At 36.5% G+C, this 27,812-nt stretch overlaps 1 protein-coding gene across 1 annotated transcript; it reads left to right on the forward strand.

The window, feature by feature from the left end:
* MRPL42 (mitochondrial ribosomal protein L42) lies at nucleotides 1-24,702 on the forward strand. Its single transcript, XM_032416632.1, has 6 exons — nucleotides 1-84; nucleotides 1,676-1,839; nucleotides 7,117-7,180; nucleotides 9,037-9,121; nucleotides 15,232-15,395; nucleotides 24,123-24,702. The coding sequence occupies exons 2-6, from the start codon at nucleotides 1,770-1,772 to the stop codon at nucleotides 24,166-24,168; spliced, it is 429 nt and encodes a 142-aa protein (XP_032272523.1). The 5' UTR covers nucleotides 1-84; nucleotides 1,676-1,769; the 3' UTR covers nucleotides 24,169-24,702.
* The last annotated feature ends 3,110 nt before the right edge of the window (nucleotides 24,703-27,812 follow it).

Genomic DNA, 27,812 nt, shown 5'->3' on the forward strand with positions numbered 1-27,812 from the left:
CGCGGACCAGGGAGGTGCGTGAAGCGGTGTCTTCTAGGACCCGGATTGAGGTAAAATGGCGGGCTCGCGGTGAGCGGCTGTCAGGTAACTGCTACCCTCTCTTCCTCCGGTTAAGGAGTTTCTAAAAGCTAGGCAGGTCCAGAAGCCTTATGGGGAGATGTCGATGTGTTCTACCTATCGTTCGCGGCAGGGTAAAGCCCCTGGTGTCACCATTCTCAATCCGTCCTGCAGAAGGGTTGGCGTATGGCCATGCCCTTCCTGTGGGCTCCCCTCGTGCGTCGGCGGATCGCTCGGGGACCCCTGCAGTCCAAGTCTTTCGGTTTTGTTCTTGGGTGCTAGTCCCGATGCTCCTCGTAGCATATTCCTCAAACCGCGAATCCTTCGAAGGTCTCCGGAGTTTTTCCTTCGGGGTTGAATTCTGGGCCAAGGAATTTACTGTCTGAATTTCTCTCCCTGGAGTGAGTAATCTGACTTTCCAGTTGCCCTGATTGAGGGGATCTAATGTCCCCCCAGATATTTTGTTTCTTGGTTCGTAGTCAGAAGACATGGGTTTGCGTTCCACCCATGCCACCTATAAAGCAGCGGTATAGCGGGCAGGTAAATCGTTTGACCTCTCTGAACCTCAGGTTCTCAGTGTATAAAATGGAGACGCCTACTTCACAGACTTGTGAAAGAGCATATAATGTATAGGGAAACGGGGTTATAAACTGTAAAAAGCACACTGTATGAACTCAGGAAAGTAGTGCAAATGTACTGACGGTGCAGGGAATCACCCTGCGTAATTTAGTCTAGCAAGTAAGACTGTGAGGCCTATGTCCCAATTCCATTTTATCACTATTGGGGGAAGGGAACGAATAGTCATTGAGGCTAATTAAAAACAAGGGATGTAGCAATGGTTATAAGTCATTTACTGACAAAAGCCATGGAGGTTGTGGTTGTTTTCCCCATTTTACTGTGGAAGAAACAGAGGGTCGTTTAGTTAATGACTTGCCCAAAGTTTCCCAGTTTATAAGTGACTGGCTCTAAAGTTCTTGAAAGCAAATCATTTAAATTTTGTACTTTAGTTTTTTCATGAATGAAATAAAGATACCTGTCATGATTAATAGAGTAAAATGAAATGGTAGTGAAAGCACCTTGGAAAGTTAAAAACCTTGTACATATGTAAGAGGGTGAAATTTTACTTGGGACTTTAGAGTGTTTATATGTGTTCCTCTAAATCAGTATTTAATAGGTAAAGGATAGGCCTTGTTTAATTTTTAATTTAATTAGAAACAATCCTACTTCAAGTGATGTAGTAAGATCATGTGTATGGCACCTGAGAGGCTGCACACAGACTCATTAGCATTATGAAGGAGGATGCTTTGTGTAGCATGTGTGAGTGACTGTTTTCTAAGGGGAATTACACATTTGCTGAGTGCTCACTAAATGGAAAGAACTATACTAGGTGCTGAGAAGTGTGCATTTAAGAAAAATAGTAATGGACATAGTTCCAGGGCGTTGGGTCTTATATTTTGGTGTTGTTCTTTGTCATTTTTGCATGGAAATGGAAAGTTGTTTAGAAGGTTTTCTTGTGACTGTAGTTCTAGCTAGCGATTCCTCTTGTTCTTGTAGCGTTCAATATATTGTATCACTTTAATTTATCATAGGCATTAATTTTTCTTTATCTTTTATGCAGGGATGAAAATAGGTATACCTGCAAGAAGATTTTAAAATCAGTTTCTCTTCAAATCATCTTCTTTCTCACCACCTAATAAGCATCTTGATTCACCATGGCGTTAGCAGCAGTAAAATGGGCGATATCAAACAGAGCTATCTGGAAACATTTATTTCCAATTCAAAGTGAGATTTTTTTCATGTTTAAAAAGAGATTTAAAATTTTTCGAATATTATAGAAATCCATGTTCGCTGTAGAAGATTTAAAGTCTTTAGTTATTAGGCAAAAAAAGAAGTGTTTAGTTATTGTATATGCCTCTTAATAGGAGTGTTTGCAATAATGGAAAAGGGGAGAAAGTCTAAATGGCTATCAAAAGGGGTGGTTAAATTTTGGCACATCTTTATGAATATCAACAGCTGTTACCAACATGAAAAGATCTCTAAATAGAAGGGGGGAAAAGTATGTCACGGAACAGTATTTATTGTATGATCCCATTTGTGCATTTAAAAGATGATCTACCGTATACCTGTATAGGTATATGCATAAATACAGAGTAAAAGGTGTGGACCAAAAAGGTTATCTGTATAGACCACTAGTGGGATTTAGCTGAGGGCAAGTGAGGGATTGACAAAGAGGAACTTTCTCTGGTTTGAATCACTTATGTTCACTATGTTTTCACATATCACTTTTTTAGTAGTTCTTAAAATTAGCAAGTAAAAGGCAAATTTACAATTTCATCTTATAAAAATCATTGCTAATATTTAGGATTTCAGTATATGTTTTCTGTGTACTTAGCCATTTAAAAATATGTATGTTTAATATAAAAATGCATTTTATATGTCATAGTATGTAAAATATTTATAATTTATATGGGCACCTGGCTGGGTCAGTTAGAGCATGCAACTCTCAGTCTCAGGGTCATGAGTTCAAGCCCCATGTTGGGCATGACACCTAGTTTTAAAGAAAAGGAATTTGTAATTTAATATATAATTTGTACCTTTCTTTTTTTTTTTTTGTACCTTTCTTTTTTAAAGAAATGTGCATGGTCTAATATTTTCTTCAGAGCCTCTTGATACATGTTTGATAGTCAAAACATTGGCCCATATAAATAAATAGACTATTATTAAAATCTTATTTCGCAACCAGTCTTGCTTTCACTCTCCCTTTCCTCTGTGAACTCTCTTCTTCCATTTCTAAAGCAGATAATGGTTAGAGTGTAATAATCAGTTTGCTTTTTCTTCTTTACCTATGCAAGCCAACTTTTTTACACATCTCTGGCTGACCTTAATCTCTTCCTTCATGTTTTCTATTTATTGCCATTTGTAATTGAATGTTTGTTTATTGAGTTAGGGGAAAAGTGTTGAAAACTAAGGTAAAAAGTAGATTTAATCAAGTAAATTAGGAGGAGATTGTTAAGAGACTTTAGATATAAACTAAAATCAGGGGGTCCCTGGGTGGCTTAGTTGGTTAAGTGTCCAACTTTTTTTTTTTTTAGATTTTACTGATTTATTTGAGAGAGAAAGCGAGAGACAGAGCACAAGTGGAGGGGGAGGGGCAGAGGGAGAGGGAGAAGCAGACTCCCCACTGAGTAGGGAGCCCAATAGTGGGCTCGATGCTGCGATCATGACCTGAGCTGAAGGCAGACACTTAACTGACTGAGCCACCCAGGCGCCCCTCGTCCAACTCTTGATTTTGGCTCAGGTCATGATCTCGGGGTTGTGAGAGCAAGTCCCGCATTGGGCTCTGTGCTGAGTGTGGAGCCTACTTTAGATTCTCTTTCTCCCTCTCCCCCTCCTTTCTCTCTCTCTCTCATCCCTCCCTTAAAAAGAAGAAAAATCAATGAGAACAAAACAAAACAGTAGTCGGTTCTTGATCACTTAGGAGCATTTTTGTTGTTGAGAATTGGGAGAGAGACTTCTGCTTGCTTAACCCTTTGCCCTGACTAGAACCCAGCCTCAAGGCTGATGGTAAATCAGACCTAATCATTTTTTCCTAGTCCATTTCCTGAAACAGCAGTTAGCCCTCACTGAGGTTAATCTGAAAACCAGTTAATCTGCCCCTGGATAAGTGAAAATTATCTATGTATACTTTACCTACTAGATTATAAATTTGTAGTGTCTAATTTATTTTGGTTTCTTTAGTACCTCTCATACCTGGTAGGTGATAAATATTTGTGAGCTGATTTGAATGGACTGGAGTTGTCAAAATATCTAGTTAACTAAGAATTAATTTAAGTTACCCCAGAAAATTATTTCATTATTACTCAGTCATCCTAATATTCAGTGACTGCCTAACTTCTTGCATCCTGAAGCCCCTTATTCTCCACAAGTCCTATAATTACTATTATTGAAGGTAAAGTATTATTACTATTATTGATATCTTATATGAAAAGGAAGAACATTAAGATTAGAGGCAAAGCAAAACCATGATTAAGGGAGAAAGTTCAGTGAGCAGAAATAAAAAGGCCTCCCATTTGCCAAAAGGAACATTTAAAACCTTCCAAAATATACAATCAACAATGGGAATGTAGAATATTTTAAGGGTTTTTAAGCATACTAAGTCATTTGATCTTTACAACTTTGAATTTTACAACTTTGAATAATACTACACGGTAGGTGTTCTATGAAGATGAAGGAACTTGAGTTCTCTGACCCCTCAGAAACTTACCCACGGTTGTATATCAGATAGATGAGAGCTGTGATCGAGACTTGGGTCTTCCCATCTTATTTAGTCTAAAACACTTTCTACCGTATCTTCTTTCCTGTAGTAACTTAAAATATTGAGCATTTGAAGGTTAAGTGGGACTGTCAGTTTTTATAGATCTTATCAAAAAGCAGTTAAACATATGTATACATAACAAGAATAGCCTGTAAATTATGGAGAGCTGATTCATTGAAATTCTTTTTGGTAAATTGAGTTGATTGATGTTAACTTTGGCATTAATTCTTTTTTTTTAAAGGTTTATTTATTTGAGAGCGAGAGAACATGCGCTCGTGTGCGGGGGTGTGGGGAGGGGCAGAGGGAGAGGGAGAGGGAGAGAGAGAGAGAGAATCCCAAGCAGACCACTGAGCACAGAGCCTGATGCGGGGCTCAATCTCAGGACCCTGGAGATCATGACCTGAGCTGAAATCAAGAGTCAGACGCTTAACCGTCTGAGTCACCTAGGCGCCCCAATTCTAATTATATATTTAAAACCTCTGATATTTACCATATTTAGAGTTTTTCTCTTGATAAAGTGTCAGATGAATATCTCTAATTATGTACTAACTGTGAAGAAGTTAGCATTTTAGACACAGTTCAGCAGTCACTTCTCTGTTAGTAGCCACTGGAGGGGACAGAGTCATGATTGAGGTGTGGTTCCTGGCCTTAAGGAACTTATCTACACTTGTAGGTGAAGCAGACATCTATGGAAATAAGAAATACCTGAATATGACATAAAATGTCATGTATGTCATGAAGGTACAAACAAATGTCTGTGTTTAAGTACAGGGTAGAAATTTAACAGTTTCTTGTTGAACTGAAATACTGTTGTCTTGAGTTTTCCCTCCTGCCTATTTTAAAAACATTTAATTCTGTCTGTCCTGCCTCTGCCACCTAGCCCAACCCTGTTTCTTTCAGTGAATATGTATATCACCTAGCTGGTTTATATTCAGAGACTACAAACTTCTTTTAGTATTAATTCATACATAATTAAGAAGATTCCCAACAGTGTGAAGAAAATAAAATAAGTGTAAATGATGTTTATGTCATCCTCTGACTTGTCATGCTGAATGTTCCTCTATATTAGCACAGATAATCGAAAACCAAATCTTTTGAGAGATGAGGTTAAATTTCTAATTCTTTGTATTTTATAGTCTTACATCAATAGAATTTTGGGATTGACATTTTGCTGAGCAATCTTTTATGATAGAAGTGAGTTTTGTTAAGGCACTTTTTATGCTTTGGAGTAAGAATTTATGTTTAGACCTCTATATGCAGCCCTTGGGGAAAGGAGGAATATACAAAGATGGAAAATGATCTTATTTACACATCTTTGATACATATAAGTAACTGATGCAGAAAAAAAAAAAAAAGACCACAAAGAAGATACAGCAATGTCAAGTGAAGCATAGGTTTTGGGACATGTACAATAGACCACTCCTTTCTCTGTGATGGGAATTGTGGGGCAGGGAGGAGAAAAAGGATTTCATGGAACAGTAGCATTAAACTTTGAAGGATGAATGGTATTTGAACAAAATGGGGATTGCATTTCATACTGAGGAGCAGGAGGCTCAGTTGAGAGAAGTTGATCCTTGGCTTTAGCCAGCATATAAAATATTTCTCCCTTATCTGTGGAGGATACATTCCAAGACTCCCAGTGGATGCCTGACACTGTGGATAGTACTGAACCCTATATATACTATGCTTTTTCCTATACATACATACCTGTGATAAATTTACCAATTAGGTACAGTAGAGATTAACAACCATAATTAATAACAAAATAGGACAATTCTAATAAGGTACTGTAATAAAAATTACGTGAATGTGGTCTTTCTCTATTGTCCTGTACTCACCCTTCTTCTTATGATAATGTGAGATAAAATGTCTATGTGATGAGATGAAGCAAGGTGAGCGACATAGCATTGTGATATAGCATTAGGCTACTCCTGACCTGACACTGTGTCAGGAGGAGGATCATCTGCTTCTGGACTGTGGTTGACCTTGGGTAACTGAAACTGCAAAAAACAAAAACATGGGTGGGGGAGGACTACCCTATTCAGAACTGTTTTTAACTATACTGAGCTACATTTACATTTTTTCTTTGTATTTAAAGGAACACTGTTTCTCTGAACATAGGAGAAACAAAGTAATTATGGCTCTTGAATTTGCAGATATTCTAAAAAAGGAAAATATGCTTTGAAATCTGAGCATTTTGATTAAGAAAAGTTAAATTTGAACAGTTTATTTTGTATTTCATCACTTAACATACTCCCTTTGTACCATGCACTTGGTCTCACAAAGTTTTTATTTATTTATTTATTTTTACAAGTTTTTAGAATACCTAAATCCTTCCTGTATTCCTCTGATCCTTAGCACTTGTAACTCCCTACAAGGAACATTGTACTCACCCCTGCCAACTCCTGCTTATCCCTCCATCCTTCAGAGCACCTTAGACATCATCTTCACTGGAAAGGCATTCTTAAAACTGCACAGTCCTATTTTGTAACCTGTCTGTGTGCCCTCTCCCAATGCCTACCCATCCTAACAAGGCTTGTCATTTATATTGGAATTGTCTCTCACCAGACTTGTACCTTTTTTGAGAGCAGGGACTAGATCTTGTTGAATCCCCGATCTCTAGTACACCCCTGTTTCATAGTAAACAGTAAATATTGGTTGAATGAATGAAACTAGCTTTACATTTATGTGAGAACATATGCTCAAATGAACTAAATCCATTTTACTGCTTGGGGTTTTTGCAGACGGAGCTTTATATTGTGTTTGTCATAAATCTACATATTCTTCTCTACCAGATGACTATAATTGGTATGTATTTAAATTCAGTTGAAAAAATAAGTCTGTTAGTTGTATCTGAAATGTTTTAATTTTATTTCTCATTTTGGTATTTTCTGCTTTCTTTTCTGATTATTCTTTAATTTTGTATTTAAAAATTATTTCAGCGGCCTTATTTACACAGTATCTGGGCTCATAAATGTTTTAAATAAAAATCATTATCATTGTGTTTCAGTGAATCTTTAATTTGTTGTAAGACAGACATGCTGTTAGAAATGCTATCTTTTATCCTAAAGCATTCTTTAGCTTTTTGGAAAAGTTAATTAGTTTTTTTTGTTTTTTCTCTTGGGGTTCATATCTATTAGCTTAAGCATTTATTTATCTTATCTTTTGGTTGATGTTGAATAACCCTAAATTACAAATAATTTAATTCAATCACAATTTATTTGGTACTTAATTCTAGTCACTATGCTAAGAACAAGGAATAATATATGATTAAGATGTTTTCTTCTCTGTAGTAGTCTGATGTACAGAAACTCAACATATTTTCTTAAGCTATGATGTTTTTATTGCAAATTTTGGTAAAAAAATATTTTTTTCCTTCTTGACACTAGTTTTAATTTGAATTTTAAGTGTATACTTAGTAGGTACTAAGATAGTGATGAAATTAGACTAGGTAATAGGTAACACTTTTTAAACCTGAAAAGATTGAATCTTATAAGTGTTGTGTATTATATAAAACTCCATTCTTCATCAAAAATCACTTGATAGATTAAGTGTTCATTATAGCTGTGTTATGCTATTTGATCTTAAAATCGTGGTGAAACAACCTAATACTGTATCTTACGTTAGCTAAAATACACTGTAGTGTTTAATTGCCGATCTAGTTCAAATCTGGTTAGTATTGAAACCTTAGAAACTTAAATTTATAGGTACCTAGAGAACACATAAGGTTAATGAAAGCTGAAAGTTGTGCTCCTTAGAATGTATGTGGATTTGAGTATAATAGTTGATAGGATCTTTGAAAAATAGTCTTGGTCAGTTGGTACCTGGGTGAGATCCAGCCAGAATATTGCTGGAAAAAATATTTAGAGGGGTATTGCCCAAAATATGTTTTTCTGAGGGATATCAGTGGAGGGAAGGGATAGTATTCAGTAATTCCCAAATTTATTTGACTGCAGAACTCTTTTTACGGGAGACTTCTTACAGCTGTACTGTTCCGCGAAAGGCACTTGGAGAAGGCACTTGATCTAGAAAAAGGGCTCAGCTGCAATCTTTATGATTGGAAATTCAGGTGATCCTTTGCCTGAAAGATTATGTACTTTGCTGATATTTAATTTTAATAATTTAACAAAGTAGTATACTTCTTACAGCTTTTTGAAGGTAGTTTTTATTTTTTAAGATTTTATTTATTAGAGAGAGAGAGCACGAGCAGGGTCAAGGGCAGAGGGAAAGGGAGAAGCAGACTCCCAGCTGAGCAGGGAGCCTGACATGGAGCTCCGTCCCAGGACCCCGAGATCATGACCTGAGCTGAAGGCAGACGCTTAACTGACTTAAGCCACCTAGGCACCCTGAGGGTAGTTTTTAGATAAGGAAAAAAAGTTCTAATAATAGTGATGAGTAAAACATGAAGGTCCCTCCCAAAGATTTGGATAGTCTAAAAACAAATAGGTAAAAGAGTGGGTTATGCATTAATGGTTTGTTGTGGTAGTTAAGCTGACATATTTTGTGGGATGGTCTGAGTTGTCCCCTCTGATACAGGTACCAGGTCTGCCAGTCTAGTGCCATAGCATCTATTCTTCAGGGATTTATGGTTAATTAATTTTATCTAAGAAAATCATTCTGTCTTGAATACAGTATAACTCTGTTTCTAAAACATTCTTTTTTAGCAAAGTAGAGCTTGCTTTGACATCGGATGGCAGGACAATAGTGTGCTACCACCCTTCTGTGGACATTCCATATGAACATACAAAAGTATGTATGAGAAAATCTCTTGTAATTTATAATTTGCTGTTAGAAATATTCACATTTCCTTACAGTATCCAAAGAGAATGGAATTGTTTGATTTCCTTTATTTGGTTTATATCTTTTTTTGGTTTTTATTTTACTATTTCAGTTTTTCTCATATCTTTTTCATCTTCTTTCTTTAAAGACTTTTTCAGTATACAGAGTGAACCATTTAAACACAATTATGGCGTCAGTTTTCTGGTCTAAAATCTGGTAGGTGATTTTTGGCTAGTACAGATTTATAAAACACATTGTCCCATACTACCTTATATTGTAATCTAATAAATCATGAAAAACTTGTATTTTGGTATGCTGTTTTATACCTTTTATATTATATTGGTTCTGATAATCCGTTTCATGTTTGGTGAATTTTTTTTTCCAGTTTTTTCTAATGGGTCAACATGGGCATATATTTTAAGGACTAGTTTAATTTTTTCCATATTTCTTCAAAAGCCAAGCACTAGATAGAGGAAGTTTTGCTTTTGTCTTCAGTACGATTTATTTTAGCTTGACCCAAGTCTTTTTCTTATTTTATATTTGAAATGCTTCCTTCTATGTCTTTAAGCCTTAGTTTACTATATTTAGTAATGTTTGATTTGCTCTTTGAGGAGAAAAGAATTAGATAATTCAAATCGTCCCATGATGCATCTAGTGGTACCTGTTTTTTAAAAATCATCATTAGGGTCAGAATAATGGTTGATTTGAGAAAATAGCTTAATTTTATTTTGCTAGTTTTTATTCCCTTTTTAACCTCACCATTTTGTCTGCCTGCTTTGTATTCTAGCCACATATCATAGGCAATAATCCAGTACCTCTTTCATTTCATTTCTTGGGGCAGTGTGTAGAAAATAGGCATAAATCACTGACTTTTGGCTTGTAAACACTCCAGCTCTCGCTGTATTGTGCCCTGACCTCTCACTTCATCTTTTTCCCCTACCTCAGCCTCCACTCCCACTGCTGTATTTTAGAGATGTTCTAATCACAAATACCTGCTCCTCCTTCCTGCCAGTCTAGATTTCAAGAATTCCACTAGCTTCCTACCAGTTCCCCCAGTCTCCCAGCTCCAAGAATTCTTCATCTCCTCATTGAGACCTACATCCATTGATCAAAGCACTTTTTCTTAGCCCTCATGCATCTCACACATTCTCACTTCTCTCCTTGCCTGGCATAGATTCCATGGTCCATCATTATAATCACTGCCTTGCATACATGTCCAACTCCCTGGTTCCTTTTTTTCTGTTGCACTCCCATTGTAGCTGTTGTCTCCTCTCTCACATCATCAGTATTCCTTCCTCCCTCTTTCTCTCCCTCCCTCTTTCTGTCTTTCTCTCTCTCTTGTCTAGAAGATCACTCTTATCACTTTACATGTAATCATTCCACTGCTCACCACACTGGCCTCCCTGCTGTTCTTCAGGTACATTAGGCAGGCTCCTACCTCTGGGCTTAATGTAGTACCGGTACTGCTGGGCTCCTTCCTATTGTCTTTTCTCAATGGCTTGTATCATTTCTGGCACAATAGATACTTTCTTGTATTTCTGTCTATCTCCCATCACTAAAATGTAACCTCCATGAGGACAGGGCTCTGTGTTGTTCTCTGGTATATCCTTAGCATCTGGAATAACACCTATACTTGGTAAGTGAACACTAAATATGTGTTGATTAAATGAATAAATTTGTTCCTCTCTCTTCATGCTTATGGGTTTTCTGTTTTAGGGCTAAGAGACATTCACATGGGGAAGCATGGAATTTTTTTGTTTCTCAAGTAATAAATTGTAGATTGGGCTGCACAATAAGAAACATTCTTGAAAACACGTTACTGTTAGAATTTAGAATACACTATGTTCTTTTTGAATCTAGATTTACAAATCTCATGCAGATAGTACATGATAATAAATAAATACCCTCCAACATGACTTGAAGTTTAGTCTTGATTTTTTTTCTTTTCTCAAGGAGGTAGGGCTGCTGCAACTCCAGGGTGACCTTTGATTCTCTAGGCCCTGAAAAGCAACTGCATACAAAGATCCTGGTCATATGTAGAAATACCTACTGAGACTGGCTTTAAGAAAATTAGGATGGTTTGCATGTTTGGTTTTCTGGTAATTTGAATTTAAAACATGTTGATTGTTTTCCACAGATCCAGATCTGTGAAGAAAGATCCTTCCTTCTTCTTTTGCCGAGTATATATTTTATTAAAAGTACTAATATTCTAAAAATGTTTTTCTAGAATTTAGGATTTCTAGTTTACGAAAATAAAGATATTACACCAGGGGCAAAAATAATGACTTGGAAATACTAAAATGTAAGCACTAGGCAATTCTTTTAGTGGCTGATTTGGTGGAAAATTTCAAAAGTCAAATTTTGAAAATTCTTAAGAGAAACAAGGAAAATTCAGGATGACAGTTCTGAATGTTTTTTAAAGTTGACAGTTTTATTTTAGTTTTTCCTTTTTTGAAATAGTCATGTGTCCTTTCTTTGAAGTTTGATCAAGGAGATCAAATGCTACCTAAAAATCAATTCTGAATCAGCCAGAGGCTCTTGGTATATAGACTTTGAAGAATCCATTAATTCCGATGTCTTTTATCTATGTGCCTGGAAAAGAAGTGTGTTTAATCATACAAAGCAGAGAGAATTTGTGATATATTAGAATTGAGCCTGCTTGGGAATAGGAAGAGAGACAATGGAACATTCATGAATACTTGGAAACAACTTAACTTTTGATAATACTAAAAACATTTGATCTTTAGCAACAAGTATAGTCACCTAAAAGAGAGAAAACTATTATAAGTTCTAATCCTGTGTTTGCTAGGCCTCTGAGGGTCTCATAGTAACTTGCAAAGACACTTACTAATATTTCACTTTACATACAAGTAATGATCTTTTAAAATTACTTTAAATGTCTAAGGAGGACTTTTTCTTTAAAGTAAATTCTCTCCTGTTTGAGGCCTTAAAGAAATCTTAGTAGCTACCTACCAGTATTGAACTCTTAAGAGTACAAGGGACAGCTAAGCATACCATATATTATTATTTCATTTAATCCTCACCAAGCCCTTTTGGGTAGGTATTATTTCTCTGACTTTACAGAAAGGGAAATTAAGAGCTTAAATAACTTGTCCAAGGTCACAGAGCTATTAAGTGGTAGAATTAGAAACCAAAGCTCAAGTTCTTAACTTCTTTATTATACTACCTGCTCATTCCCTCCCACACTAAGTGGTTCCTTATTTCTACTTATCTCAAATTGTTACTTACAAGTCTAACTTTGCAGGCCTTTCATAATCTGATTTCTCAAGATCCATTTTTATTTTTTTAAAGATTTTATTTATTTGAGAGAGAGAGAGAGAGAGCGCATGAGCGGGGGGAGGGGCAGAGGGAGAGAGAGAAGCAGACTCTCTGCTGAGCAGGAGATCCCAGGACCCTGGGATCATGCATGACCTGAGCCGAAGGCAGGTGCTTAACCGACTGAGCCACCCAGGTGCCCTCAAGATCCATTTTAAAGTTTATCTCTTTATCGTGTGTTCTTTCCTACTTTTAATATTTGTTATTCCTTGTAGAATGCATTCTGCCCTCTGTAACAAGGCTCTGACTTGGCTCCTATTCTACCTCTCACTAATATCTTTTTGTTACTTTGCATTTCTGTAGTATTGAGTCAGTTGTGCCACCTTCATGTGCTTAGATACTGCTTTTTAAAGAAGTCTTATTTTTTATGTACATATGCCTAACAAATATAATTATATGCTATAGCATTTAATACAATGGGAGAATGTAGTAGTTGTCATTAATAGTGTATGAATGTAAAGACATTTATGTTTGAATTATTTTCTTTCTGGTTAAAAATTCAGATTTTCATTGTATTGTAATACGTATATATGGTATTTGTAAAGCAAGACAATGTTACCACCTTGTGTTACATACATCATCATGTAATATTTAAAATATACATGACTTGACTTTCCAAAACAGTGATTCTTAAAGGCTTTAATGAGCTAGTGTTACTGATGGGAATATGTTATATCACTCAAATGTGTTGGGGAGGAGATGAGATTTTTAGTAGTTGATGTCTTTAGGTGAAAAAGTACTCAAGTTATCATAAAGCATCATTTGATGACATTTCAGTCACCTAAAATGAACACACTGAAATTTTTTTGTTTCCTTTGGATGTAAGAAATACCATTTTCATTGTATCTCACTTTAATGATAAGCAAGGTTAGAGATTGTAAACTTTTCCCCCCCCTAAGATTTTATTTATTTATTCTTGAGAGACACAGAGCGAGAGAGAGAGAGAGAGGGGGGCAGAGGCAGAAGGAGAAGCAGGCTTCCCATGGAGCAGGGAGCCCAATGCAGGACTCAATCCCAGGACCCCGGGATCACGACCTGAGCCGAAGGCATACAGTTAAGCAACTGAGCCAGCCAGGCACCCGAGACTGTAAACTTTCAAGTTAAAGGGGAGCCTTTGGTGGCTCAGTCGTTAAGCGTCTGCCTTTGGCTCAGGTCATGATCCCAGGGTCCTGGGATCGAGCCCCACGTCTGGCTCCCTGCTCTGCGGGGAAGCCTGCTTCTCCCTCTCCCACTCCCCCTGCTTGTGTTCCCTCTCTCACTGTGTCTCCCTCTGTCAGATAAATAAATAAAATCTTAAAAAAAAAAAAAACTTTCAAGTTAAAAAATAATGGGCACAATTTATAGTTTTGGGAAATAAAAAAGTAATAAGTGCTTTATTATTGGGGGAACAATAACATTAAATAAGAACTTCATTATTGGAAAAGAAACCCAAAACTTGATATGAGAGGAAAAATATTTGACTTTTTTTTTTTAAGAGGGGGAGGAGAGAGAGGTATGGGAGGGGCAGAAGAAGAGGGAGAGAGAATCTTTTTTTTAAATTTATTTTTATTTAAATTTAATTACCATATAATGTATTACTGGTTTCAGAGGTAGAGGTCAGTGATTCATCAGTCTTATATAATACCCAGTGCTCATTACATCACGTGCCCTCCTTAATGTCCATCACCCACTTACCCCATCCCGCAACCCCTCTCCCCTCAGCAACCCTTAGTTTGTTTCCTATGATTAAGAGTCTCTTATGGTTTGTCTCCCTCTCTGGTTTTGTCTTATTTTATTTTTTCCTCTTTTCCCCTATGATCCTCTGTTTTGTTTCTTTTTTTTTTTTAAAAGATTTTATTTATTTATTTGACAGAGACAGAGAGAGCGAGAGCAGGAACACAAGCAGTGGGAGTGGGAGAGGGAGAAGCAGGCCTCCCCCCGAGCAGGGAGCCCGATGTGGGACTCGATCCCAGGACCCTGGGATCATGACCTGAGCCAAAGGCAGACGCTTAACGACTGAGCCACCCAGGCGCCCTCTCTGTTTTGTTTCTTAAATTCCACATATCAGTGAGATCATATGATAATTATTTTTCTCTGATTGACATACTTCACTTAATACCCTCTAGTTCCATCCATGTCATTGCAAATGGCAAAATTTCATTTTTTTGATGGCTGAGTAATATTCCATTGTATATAAATACCACATCATCTTTATCCATTCATCTGTTGATGGACATCTGGGCTTTTTCCATAGTTTGGCTATTATGGACATTGCTGCTATAAACATTGGGGTGCAGGTGCCCCTTCGGATCACTGCATTTGTATCTTTGGGATAAATACCCAGTAGTGCAATTGCTGGGTCGTAGGGTAGCTCTATTTTCAACTTTTTGAGGAACCTCCATACTGTTTTCCAGAGCGGCTTCACCAGCTTGCATTCCCACCAACAGTGTAAGAGGTAGGGAGAGAGAATCTTAAGCAGGCTCCATGCCCAGTGCAGAGCCTGACGAGAGGCTCGATCTCACAATCCTGAGATCATGACCTGAGCCAAGATCAAGAGTTGGATGCTTAACCAACCGAGGCGCCCCTATTTCTGATTCTTTAATGAATAATGCAACTAAGTAAAAATTCTGTTCTGAAAACTTACTTACCTACCTTGAGGTACTATAATGAATTCCGGAGTGTGTTAATTGTTGTATTGTAAACTCAGTCAAATGCTGGCTAACATTCCTATATTTTGATGCTGTTGATTTCTGATTATTTTGTAGCCTATACCTCGGCCAGATCCTGTGCATAATAATGAAGAAACACATGACCAAGTGCTGAAAACCAGATTAGAAGAAAAAAATGAGCAATTTGAGCAAGGACCCATGATAGAACAACTTAGCAAAATGTTCTTTACTACTAAGCACCGTTGGTATCCTCGTGGACAGTAAGTTCTTTTCTTTAACTCCCACTTGACAACTAAAAGAATGTGTAACTTTTCTTGCATTAACAAACTTCCAAGGTTGTAGTCTGCATGGGGAAATTAACACCCAGTATGATCACCTATTAAATGGTATTTTTATTTTATTTTATTTTATTTTATTTTATTTTTTTTAAAGATTTTATTTATTTATTTGACAGAGAGAGACATAGCGAGAGCGGGAACACAAGCAGGGGGAGTGGGAGAGGGAGAAGCAGGCTTCCCACAGAGCAGGGAGCCCGATGTGGGACTCGATCCCAGGACCCTGGGATCATGACCTGAGCCGAAGGCAGACGCTCAACGACTGAGCCACCCAGGCACCCTGTTTTTTTTTAATATATATATATTTTTAAATGTTTTATTTATTTATTCATGAGAGTCAGAGAGAGAGAGAGAGAGAGGCAGAGGCAGAGGGAGAAGCAGGCTCTCCGCCTAGCAGGGAGCCCGATGTGGGACTCGATCCCAGGACCCTGGGATCATGACCTGAGCCAAAGGCAGACACTTAACCATCTGAGCCACCCAGGCGCCCCTTAAATGGTATTTTTAGATGTACAAATAGTGTAGCTAAAATGAAATAGTACTTCTTTTTTCTTTTATTTTAGTCGGGGAATTTAACCAAAGCTTTCAGTGAATTTTGCGAGAATTCTTGAAAATTTTTCTATTCTGTGATATAGTCATTTACTGTTTTTATTCATCCTCCTACCAAATAATTGACCTTGTTCTCAGCCCACCTATCCATTTATTTAACAGTTTTCAAGTTATTGTTTAAAAAAATAGGGTATAGCAAATGATTGGGCAATGTATATAGTTCTCAGTTCCTTTAGAAACTAGTTGCCCCTGTTTGCTAGTACTCACATTTTATTACATGGATTCTTACCTCCTATCTGACTCTGGCTTTAAATATTTTTCTTCTTTTGATTCTTCTTTCTTTTATATCTATCTTATTCCCTACCAAAACTGAGAGGTGACTATTTTTAATGGCTTATGTTTGAGCAAACTTTGTTCTTACTCACTTAGTCAACCAATAACTAAGCACTAGGCTGGCACATTTCATGGCAGGACATGCTTATGGAATTAATGAATATACATTCATCCACCTGCTCTACTAAGTGCTGGGAGATAAAAAATACAGTCCTTGTTTACAAGTTGTTTATAGTCAAAGAGAGAGGATAATATAGTAAATAAACAAAGGCAAGTGATTGAGCCTTGAAGAATGGTTAGGAGCTAGCCATGGGCAGAGAGAACAGGATGTCATAGAGTATGCTGGGGAAATTGCAAGTAGTTCAGCTTGGATGGGACCCAGAATATGAGGAAGGAGTGTAGGTCTTATGAAGGATTTTGTATTGTGCTGAGGTTAGGTTTTATTTTCATTGCCAAATTTTAAGAAAAATTAATGCATTAGAAAATCATAAAGTGGGTTCTGTACTTGGGATACATGGAAGGTGTATATGGAAAGGTGATATATGGAAAGTTTGGAGTCAGGGAGACCTGTTTGGAAACTATTATAATAGTCTAGGTGAAATTTATTGAAGATCTTAATGAAAGGGCCAGAAATGGGAATAGAAAGGGGGAAAATAAAAGAAAGGACTTTGATAAAAGGAGGAAATAAAAGGAGGAAGGAGGAAAAAAAGAATTTTAATTAACAGCAGTACGTCACTGACTAGGTGTGTGTGGGAAGAGACAGGCAGCCTCTCAAGTTTCTGACAGAGGTGTTTGGGTGGATGGTGGTGCCATTCATACATGTGGGGAAACAGGTTTGACAGGAAGATGAACCCATTGTTGGTCATGTTGAGTCTGATGGGTCAATGGATCAAGCTGGTGGGGAGCATTTCTGAAAGCAAATGGATGTATGGATCTGGAGCTTGGTTTACTTATTTATTCAGAAGGTACTTCCTCCCTTATCCTTAGGTAAAATAGATTCCCTTATCCTTAGGTAAAGTAGAGATTCCTTAGGTAAAATAGAGATTCCTCAAGTCTCATACTCCATGTCTTGCTGAAATTCATTCTAAGAGCTTTAACTACATTCATTATATAGATGACATGCAACTTGCTCCATTATACATTTTTTAATTTCCTTGCCCTTATTCCCAGTATCATGTCCTTAGAAATTTCAAAATAGATATCTGTCCAGAGTTTTAAATTCATATAACAAAAACATAGCTCTTCTATTTCTGTCTTAAAAAAGTTCCTCCCTTAATAATCTTTCTATAATAAAAGTGATATTTCTGTATCAATTTCCCAGGATAAAAATCTGCAATTTTTTGGCCACCATGGTGTCTTTCAATTTCTGCTTCTGTTTTCTCTCCTCTTCTTTGATTTTTCTTTCTTATTTAGTACCCACTTTGTTTATACATACTCTCTGGGTTTTTCATAATTTAGGGTATGTGGAAACAAATCAGCAAACCATTTCTTAGCCCCAAATCTGTGTCATTACTGTATTCTGAGATTTCTTTCCATGATTCATAACATCACTCATGTTTATATTTTATTTTGTCTCATTATCCAGATATTTTAGTTCAAGCCCTATCTTGAAATTCTTCTGTGATGACTTTCAGTACCTGTTTTCTTCCTGTGTGTTCCATATCGCTGCAATCTTCTGCCGTCTTTTGTGTATAACCAAATCACTGTAGTTATAAAAGTCCTGTAAAGGGGACTTGAAGGGAACAAAATTGAAGGCAAGAAGACCATTAGCGAGTCTTAAAATCATGCGTGTTATCCTCAGACTTTTATGTCTAGTATCCCACCTATGTTTAATCTTACTTATTTAATCTTATTACTGCTTACTAGCTTTTGACTGCTAATTAATTTAATCTTCTGGTATGTCTTGTCCCATCAGGATTACTAGGCACCTGCAATTTTAAGCAGACTTTAATTAGATGCAGTTGATTATCCCAGTATCTCTCCTAATAAGGAGTTTAGCAGAAAAACTCCAGATACTAGCTTATGTATATAAAGAAAATTTTTACCAATAGGCATTGTCCTTGTGATGCATCATCTTTCAGAATTTTAAATAAGCTAAGGTGTGATCACTAATCACTCAACAAGTATTTGTTTGCTATCTAAATATTTATTTTGGATTAATGTAAGCCATTATCAAGTGTTGATTTCTAGATGTCATTGAGCTCTTCTTAAACATCAAGCAGTGTATAGAAGGATGTTTTATTAAATATTTCACAATTTTTAAATTAGGGCAATCAGGGCGCCTGGGTGGCTCAGTTGGTTAAGCGACTGCCTTCGGCTCAGGTCATGATCCTGGAGTCCCTGGATCGAGTCCTGCATCGGGCTCCCTGCTCAGCAGGGAGTCTGCTTCTCCCTCTGACCCTCCCCCCTCTCATGTACTCGCTCTCTCTCATTCTCTCTGTCTCAAATAAATAAATAAAATCTTTAAAAAAATAAAAAAATAAAAAAAATAAAAATAAATTAGGGCAATCAAAAGACTGGGACCCATTATGAATTTAATAATTGCGGGTATATAATATCTTTTTAAATAAGCTTTTATTAACCGATACAAAACACTCGTTTAAAGTATTTTTAAATAATGCAGTGAAGTGTAAAGTAGAAATTTTCTTTATACTTACTCATTCCTTATGCCCCATAGTTAAACATTGTTAAACTCTTCCTATATGAATAGACCTATCTCATATTATACTCAATCTTGTGCTTTTTAAACTCCATTAAAGCAAAATTCTTTTCTGAGTGTACAACTTTGTTTTAAAGGGGCCTGGGCTTACTCAGATCATCTTCCCTCTGCTAGTTACTAGCTATTTATTTAATCTTGTTATTTTTTAAAGAAAATAGAAATAAGAATGCCTAATTTGCCTGGTGGTTTTTAAAATGTAATTGATTAATTAATTCCAGTGTTATATTAGTTTCAGGTGTACAATATAGTGATTCACCAATTCTATACATTACTCAGTGCTCATCATGATAAGTGTACTCTTAATCCCCTTTACCTATTTCATCTGTCCCCCCACCTACCTCCCCTCTGGTAACTGCCCATTTGTTCTCTGTAGTTAAGTGTTTTTTGGTTTGTCTCTTTTTATCTTTGTTTACACATATGAGTGAAATCATATGGTATTTGTCTTTCTCTGACTGATTATTTCACTTAGCAGTGTACATCCTCTAGATCCATCCATGTTGTTACAAATGGCAACATTTCATTCTTTTTTATGGTTGAGTAATATTCCATATATATATGTATATATATATGTTTCATCTTTATTTACTTCTTTATTCATCTATAGATGGACACTTGGATTGTTTCATGTCTTGGCTATTGTAAATAATGTTGCAATAAACGTAGGGGTGTGCATATCTTTTCAAATTAGTGTTTTCATATTCTTCGGGTAAATTCTGCATGGTGGTTTTGAGATAAAATATAATCATGTAAGGGGCGCCTGGGTGGCTCAGTCGGTTAAGCGTCTGCCTTCAGCCCAGGTCATGATCCCAGGGTCCTGGGATCAAGTCCCGCGTCAGGCTTCCTGCTCTGTGGGGAGCCTGCTTCTCCCTCTCTCTCTGCTGTTCCCCCTGCTTGTGCTTGCTTTCTCTGTCAAATAAATAAATTAAAATCTTTTTTTTTTTAAAGATTTTATTTATTTATTTGACAGAGAGAGACACAGCGAGAGAGGGAACACAAGCAGGGGGAGTGGGAGAGGGAGAAGCAGGCTTCCCGCGGAGCGGGGATCCCAGTGCGGGGCTCGATCCCAGGACCCTGGGATCATGACCTGAGCCAAAGGCAGACGCTTAACAACTGAGCCACCCAGGCGCCCCTGAAGTCTTCTTTTTATTGCTGCTAATATTTCATATCCTGAAACATAATTTGTCTAGTATTAATATAGCCCATCCAGGCTTCTTTTGACTAGTGTTTACATGATCTATCTGTTTCTGTTACTTTTAACTTATCTGTGTCTTTATATTTCAGGTGGGTTTCTTAGAAGTAGAATATAGTTGGATTTTGCTTTTTTGTCCAGTTTTACTTTTCATTTCAGTATTAAGCCATCTTAAATGCTGTTTCCTTTGATTTTCAGTACTTTCATTTTTCTGTCATTTGCCCTTAGCTCACTTTCTTCATGAAATTTAATTTGATTATAGTCATTTTGAATAGCTGTTACCCCTGTTAGCCCAACTATATAGGTGGCTAGATATCTGTTAATGTTATATTTATATTTGTGGGTAATTTTTTGTTTACATCGCCTGCTCTAGATTATTCTCTCTTCATCAGGAATGCATCTTTTGTTTTGTACTTTTCCACGTGATCTCTAATACAATATTCTTAATACAGTGTGTGAGTGCTTGCTCAGTTGCTGTCTGATGAAATATTATCTTACCTAATTATCTTCACAGCTCCTTGAAGGTGTTCAGTTTTTTTTTTTTTAAGATTTTATTTATTATTTATTTGATAGACAGCGAGAGAGGGAACACAAGCAGGGGGAGTGGGAGAGGGAGAAGCAGGCTTCCTGCAGAGCAGGGAGCCCGATGCGGGGCTCAATCCCAGGACCCTGGGATCATGACCTGAGCCGAAGGCAGACGCTTAACCGACTGAGCCACCCAAGTGCCCCTCAGTTTTTCTTTGAAATGGTACTTTATTTATGCTAGTTTTGGGGGTGGTCCACTGGTAAATTTCTCAGTGATTCTTAGAAGTTTTATTCCCAGAGTTTAGCTATCAAATTATGTCAGTTTATTCAATTCCCATTTTATTTAGGAGAGTCTCAGGTAGAGTAGGATGTTCCTTATTATCAAATTCTTAATCAAGGTCAGCAAAGTGAGTTTCATGATCCCAAGGTGTTGCCTCACTTCATTCAGTCCTGAACCTACATGCATTTAATTATTGACTTCGCCCAGAGTGGGTGGGCTGGAAGGGTAGGTAGCATGACTGTACAAAACTGATGCTATGAAATAGCCCAGTGGCCAATAAACATTGGTGATTAGATAATCTCAAGTCTGGAAGTCTAAAGTTAATATTGTTACTACTAAATTTGTGAATTGCCTTTTGCCTTTTCCTAACCCTGGTGATTTTATTTACTTTGGGATGGCAGTTCAGAGATTCTTAGATTTGGGCTTTATACTGAGAGTGGGTGCTAGGGCTGTTTTGAATTTTTAATATGGGAGGTGGGTGATGAGGAAATCCAGGACATTGGGTTTGGGGTTAAATTGAACTTTTAGTTCCTTACCCTCTGCCTTTGCCCTAATGACTATTTTTACATTCATTTGTGCAGAGGTTGATTTCAAAAGATAACATATGTAACCATGCAGCTCCTGCTACTTCCTGTTTTGATATTACGGGTATGAAAACAAATTAAACTAGCTTAGCCATTACATTATATTTACCAGAAGTCATGGAACTTGGAACATACTCTTTGAAAGGTGCCCTTTATGCAAATCCATTTTTTTCATATTCCCAACAGCAGTTTGTGTTAGATAGCCCCTTTGTAAATAGTTGCTGAGGACGTGATTATGAGTTGTTTTGCCCTCCCCAGCAGCCCCTGAGGTATCTCCTGTTGGCCTGTAGGGTCGCCAGTACTCAGAAAACAAGTATGTCAGTGCCCTTAGTTGCTAGCATTTATGTACAAGCTGTTTTTCCTTTCTTCAGTCTTCCTCAGTTGGCATGAAAAAAATCAAAAGTGATGGTGCATTCTTTCCATTATAATTCTTTCCAGAACACGTCATTTTAGCAATATTACAGTCCCTAATGGTTGTGTGTGGGTTTTCTGTTATTTTTCTCCTTAATTCAACCTTAATAACCATTGAAACCCTTTTTACATATCCATAGTTCATATGCTATCTTGGTTTCTTCTACGATTCCTTTTCATCTTTTTTACCTCTAAGTTTTGGAGTGCTCAAGGATCAGTCTTCGGTTGTCTGCTCCTTCCTGTCCCGTTTTCTAAGACAGTGATTTCATCCGGTCTCATGGCTTTAAATACCTTCTGCATGCTAATGGCTCCCAATTCTATCTCTGGTCAAGACCTGTCCCCTGACCTCCAGAACTATATATCCTTCCAGCTGCCTACTTGACATGTCTAATAGGCATCCTAACTTAATATTGTCTCTAACTGAGCTTCTGATGGTCTCCCACAAACCAGCTTCTCCTATAGCCTTCCCTATCTCAGTTAATGCTAGCTCCATTCTTCTGGTGGCTTGGGCCAGAAACCTTGGTGCCATTCTTGACTCTTCTCTTTGTCTTACACCCAACATCTGATCTGTCAGCAAATCCTATTAGCTCTGTCTCCCAAAATATATCCACATTTGACCAGTTATCACCATTGCTTTTGCCACCATCCTGGTCCATGCCACCATCTTTTGCCTGATTTATTGAAGTTACTTCCTAACTGGTCTCTCTCCTTCTGCTTTACTTCTCTATAGTCTGTTCTTAGCACGTTGCCAGAGTAACATTGTTAAAACTTCCCTTAGTTCTTACAATTGTTCTGTTGAAAACCTTCTAATAGTTTCCCATCTTACTCAGAAAAAAGCTAAAGGCCTTAACTGTTACCTATAAGAACCTGTGTGATCTGATCCTCCATTACCTCTCCACTCTCATTTCCTATTGTTCTCTTCCTTGTTTACTCTGTTCCAGCCACACGGCCTCTTGGCCATTCCTTGAACATGCCTTTCCTTCAGAGCCCTTTTACTTGCTGTTCACACTACATAGAATTCTCTTCCTGCTAGTATCAGCAAACCTAGCTTTCTCACTTCCTTTGGATTTTTACTCCCTGAAACCTTCCCTGGCCAACTTACTTGTTTTCCTGTTTCCTGCACTGGAATGTAAGCTTCATGAGGGTGGAGATTTTGTCTTGTTTTGTGTACTACAGAATTCTTAGCACCTAGCAGTAGTCGCTGGCATGTAGTAGATGCTCACACATCTAAAAATTAATAAATGAATGGGTAAATGATCCTGATTGTCATAATACCTCTTAAAAAAGAAGATAGTAAGCTAACATAGCTCTACTACATACAAAGTTATGTTGAAGGAAAGAAGGATGGAAGGATTGAAAGAAGGCCTGATGGAAAGTAAGAAGGATTTGGAAAATAATTTTAAATTTCTTAAAATGTAGAGCGATCCTATAAATGTATGAATAGCAGTACTCTTTTATTTAAATAACTATTTATTATTTTTCCATGGAGGCACAAAAATTAGTTACTCCCAGCAGTAGGAAACAGATCTGAACATCAGGCTGCAGTGTGAACCAGGAGATAAAAGTTCTGCTCTGGGTTAAGAACTGTGGACTTAGATGTCACTGAGTCATTGTGTTATTTAAGAAGGGTAACAGTGTGTCTTGGTTTTCCAGGAATAGTCTTGGTTTAACTCTCTTGTTAATTATTAATAGGGTGGGTTTTTAATTCTCTCAAGGGTCCGAGTCTGATAAGTTTTAAGGGCACCCTATAATTAAGGTGCTTGCCCCTGGCTAGTGATTGTAGCAGATACTGAAATTTGTGCATCATAAGAAAGTGTGACTTCCCCAGGGCGCCTGAGTGGCACAGTCTGTTAAGTGTCTGCCTTCGGCTCGGGTCATGATCTCAGGGTGCTGGGATCGAGCCCTATGTCTGATATTTATCTTGGATATATCTAACATTATATTAGGTTTCATTGATTTCATTGAGTACTAATGAACAACAAACTAATCATAGAAATTTGATATTTCTTTCAGGAACAGTTAATATTTAATAAAATAATATCTCAAATATTTTCTTCTTTTCAAGGTATCATAGACGTCGTAGGAAACTGGATCCTCCAAAAGACAGATGATACTGAGGTTTTCAGGAATTAAAAAGATGTTATCTTGTGTCTCATTTGCCATTTGAGAAAATGCAATTGAGTATATTTACTAATATGTTATATAGCAAAATAATAAAATGTCTTCATGTATTAGCATGTATATTTCTTTATATATATTCGGGAATTGTGGATTTGACATTCTTACTTACAGAAACCTACTTCATCTTACTTTGCTTTTGAGATATTAAGATCTACCATTTATTTTTATGTGTGTAGTGTGATCATTTTTACATTATCAGCCAAATATTGTTAGTATTAATAGAAATATGCATGGCTCTCCTTCTCAAGGAGATTTTTAAATTGCCTTTGAAAAGAAACTCATGAGGTCCACCCAGAAAATAAATGTTACAATTCTTTCTTGTGGCTTCTAGGAAATAATTAAATTACGGTTGACCCTTGAACAACTCCAATTTGAATCGTGTGGGTCCATTTATACATAGATTTTTTTTTTAATAAATATAGTCCAGTACTGTAAATGTATTTTCTCTTTCTTATGATTTTCTTAGTAACATTTTCTTCTCCCTAGCTTTATTGTAAGAATACAATATAAAATACATATAACATGTAAAATATATGTTAACTGACTATGTTATTAGTAAGGCTACCAGTCAACAGTAGGTCATTAGTAATTAAGTTTTTGGGGAGTCAAAGTTATAGATGGATTTTTGACTGCATAGCAGGTTGGTATCTCTAACTCCCTTGTTGTTCAAGGGTCAACTGTAGTTACATTTTAATTAGTTCTGTCTGCTGGGTCCTTTATATACATCATTATTAAATTCTCACAATAATCCTTTAAAGATAGAGCATCATCCCCATTTTATGGGTAGGGCCAAGTGACTTGAACCCTATCTACTTAGCAAGTGGGAGAGCCAAAATCCAAATGGTCAGGCCCCAAAGCTTTTTTACAGTGCATTACAGTGACAAAGGGGTATTCTCTTTCACCCAAGAATGTACTTTCCTAGAAAGAAAGTACATTTTGCTTACAAATTATATAATTTGCTTTGAGATTTTTTTTTTTACTGGCTCTTTAAAAAATTATGCTAGCTTCAGAACACATGCAGCTCTGGTTAAAATGTTAATATCACTAAACTAGTGTTATGAGAACATTAATAGATTATTCTGCTGTTGATTGTCACTACCACTTTATATGTGATCTTTGATGGCATTACTGCCCCTGTGATTTCTATTTAGGAGGTGAGGAATCTCTTAAGAAGGTGGAGAAATGTTTTATTCAAACTTGTAAAATATTTGTGGTATTTTAAAATTTGATGTGAAAGATGATTTCAGTGAAGGGAAATTGAAATGAAATTCATTGAAATGAAACTTCATTTAAAGGCTGTTGTTGAATCTAGTTCTTTTAATAAAGGAACTCTAGCTGAAGGTTTAAGTATTTAGTAGAATCTATGGAATAATAAATAGGGAAGAGTAAGGGAAATAATTAATAATGGCCACCCTCTGTTATCAAAACGAAATGTCTTTTAGTGGCTTACTTCTTCATTAATATATTGGGGGGGAAAGATTAAAGAAAAACAAGTTGATAGAACTTAGTAATCAGAAAGTTTTACCAGACATGTTTAATGACATTGAAAAATGGTTAAATTTTTTTCAGGCTGATTTATATCCAAATTTTTATAAAGATTGAGATATGCCACATTTTAAAAGTAGGGAGAATAAAGAATTGAATTAAATAAAAAATTTTTTTCTAAGTACAAAGATGAACTAAATGGAGATTGTTCAACTGTAAGATTCTTAAACCACACATCCGCATGTCAAAGCTTTGGAGAATTAACTTCAATCTTATTGTATTAGAAATACAGATCAATACTGTAGTTGCTGGAATTTTGGTTTTCATGGATTGCTGTTATTTAGTTTTGCTAAGTAAGTACATATTCTATCACCACCATCACCTCCTTTCTGCTCCTTCCATTCCCTACTACCCCAGTGGTACTTATCTGCCATCACTAACATTTTATTAAATGTCCACTTTTTTGTCTCCTTTTTCCCTGAAACTTAAAAACTACATAAGGTGGGACGGTCCTTTAAATGGAATTAATTTAGCTTCATGAAAAATGCACTACCCAGTTTTTTTTTTTTTAACTACCCAGTTCTCATGTGTCCATTGGTGAGGTGGATCAACACGTTAGGCTGATAAAAAGCACTATCAGTGAAACCACCAGAGGGCACTCTCACATAGTGTTCAATTCAAACGTTGCTCACCCAAAGGTAGTAACTTAAAGTGCTTAATTACCAAAGAATATTTGGATGTTCTTTAGGTAAGAATGACTAGTAGAATAAATGGCAGTAGTGAACTCATTATTTATTCTGTTGACCTAGTTGTGAAGCATTTACCAAACCCGTAAAACATACGAAGAGGCATTATACTTTTTGCTAGCCCAATAGCAAAAAAATGGTCCCTTCTAAGGATGATTGTGTCTACTTCACTAGGATCTACTGAGCTACTTAATTTTTATAATGATTTTTTTTAACCATGAACATAATGCATTATTATTTTTTAATTAAAAAATAGATAAATAGAAAATAAAAATTACCCATAATTGTCCCTTGTAAAGATAACACTAAAATTTTTGCTTTCCTTCCATTTTACTTCACTGCATAACTATATTTCAGAAAATAAAAGTAGTATTAATTATGCATGCTATTTTATAATTTGCTTTTTTTCATTTAATATAATTGATTTTTTTGCCATATCATTAAATACTCTCATGTAACAAATGCATAGTATTGTATAATCTGATTGTTATAATTAACTCCCTACTTTTAGACATAATCATTTTTTCTGTTTGTCCCCTATTATAAATAATGCTGTTATTAACATCCTGCTGGATACTTTTCCTTTTTTCTAAGAGACTTTATTTTTAGGGGCACCTGAATGGTGCAGTTGGTTAAATGTCTGACTTGCTTTCAGCTCAGGTCATAATCTCAGGGTCTGTGTTCAGTGCAGACTCTCTCCCTCTCCTTCTGCCCCTCCCCTCCTCAAACAAATAAATCTTAAAAAAAAAAGTAAAAGACTTTGTTTTTTGGAACAGTTTTAGGTTCACAGCAAAATTAAACGGAAGGTACAGATATTTCCCATATCCCCACACATGCATAGCTTCCCCCTTATCAATATCACCCACCAGGATAATACATTTGTTACAGTTGATGTACCTATATTGACACATCATCACCCAGAGTTCATAGTTCACATTAGGGTTCACTCTTGGTGGTGTGCATTCTTTGGGTTTTGACAAATACAGAATGGCATATATCTACCATTACAGTATCTATAGCATAGTTTCATTGCCTTAAAAACCCCTAAAAATGGTGTCTGCCTATTCATTTTCTTTTCCTTCCTAATTCCTGGTAACCTCTGATCTTTCTTGTCTTCATAGTTTTGCCTTTTCCATGTTATATGTTAGAATCATACAGAATGTAGCATTTTTAGATTGGCTTCTTTCACTTACTAGTATGTCTTTTCATATCTTGATAGCTAATTTCTTTTTAGTGCTGAAAAATATTCCATTGTCTGGATATACCACACTTTATCCATTCACCTATTGAAGGGTATATATTCATATATTGAAGGGTATATTGGTTGCTCCCAAATTTGGGAA

The sequence above is a fragment of the Phoca vitulina genome, unplaced genomic scaffold (genome assembly GCF_004348235.1).
Source record: "Phoca vitulina isolate PV1807 unplaced genomic scaffold, GSC_HSeal_1.0 scaffold19, whole genome shotgun sequence".
Taxonomy (NCBI): Eukaryota; Metazoa; Chordata; class Mammalia; order Carnivora; family Phocidae; genus Phoca; species Phoca vitulina.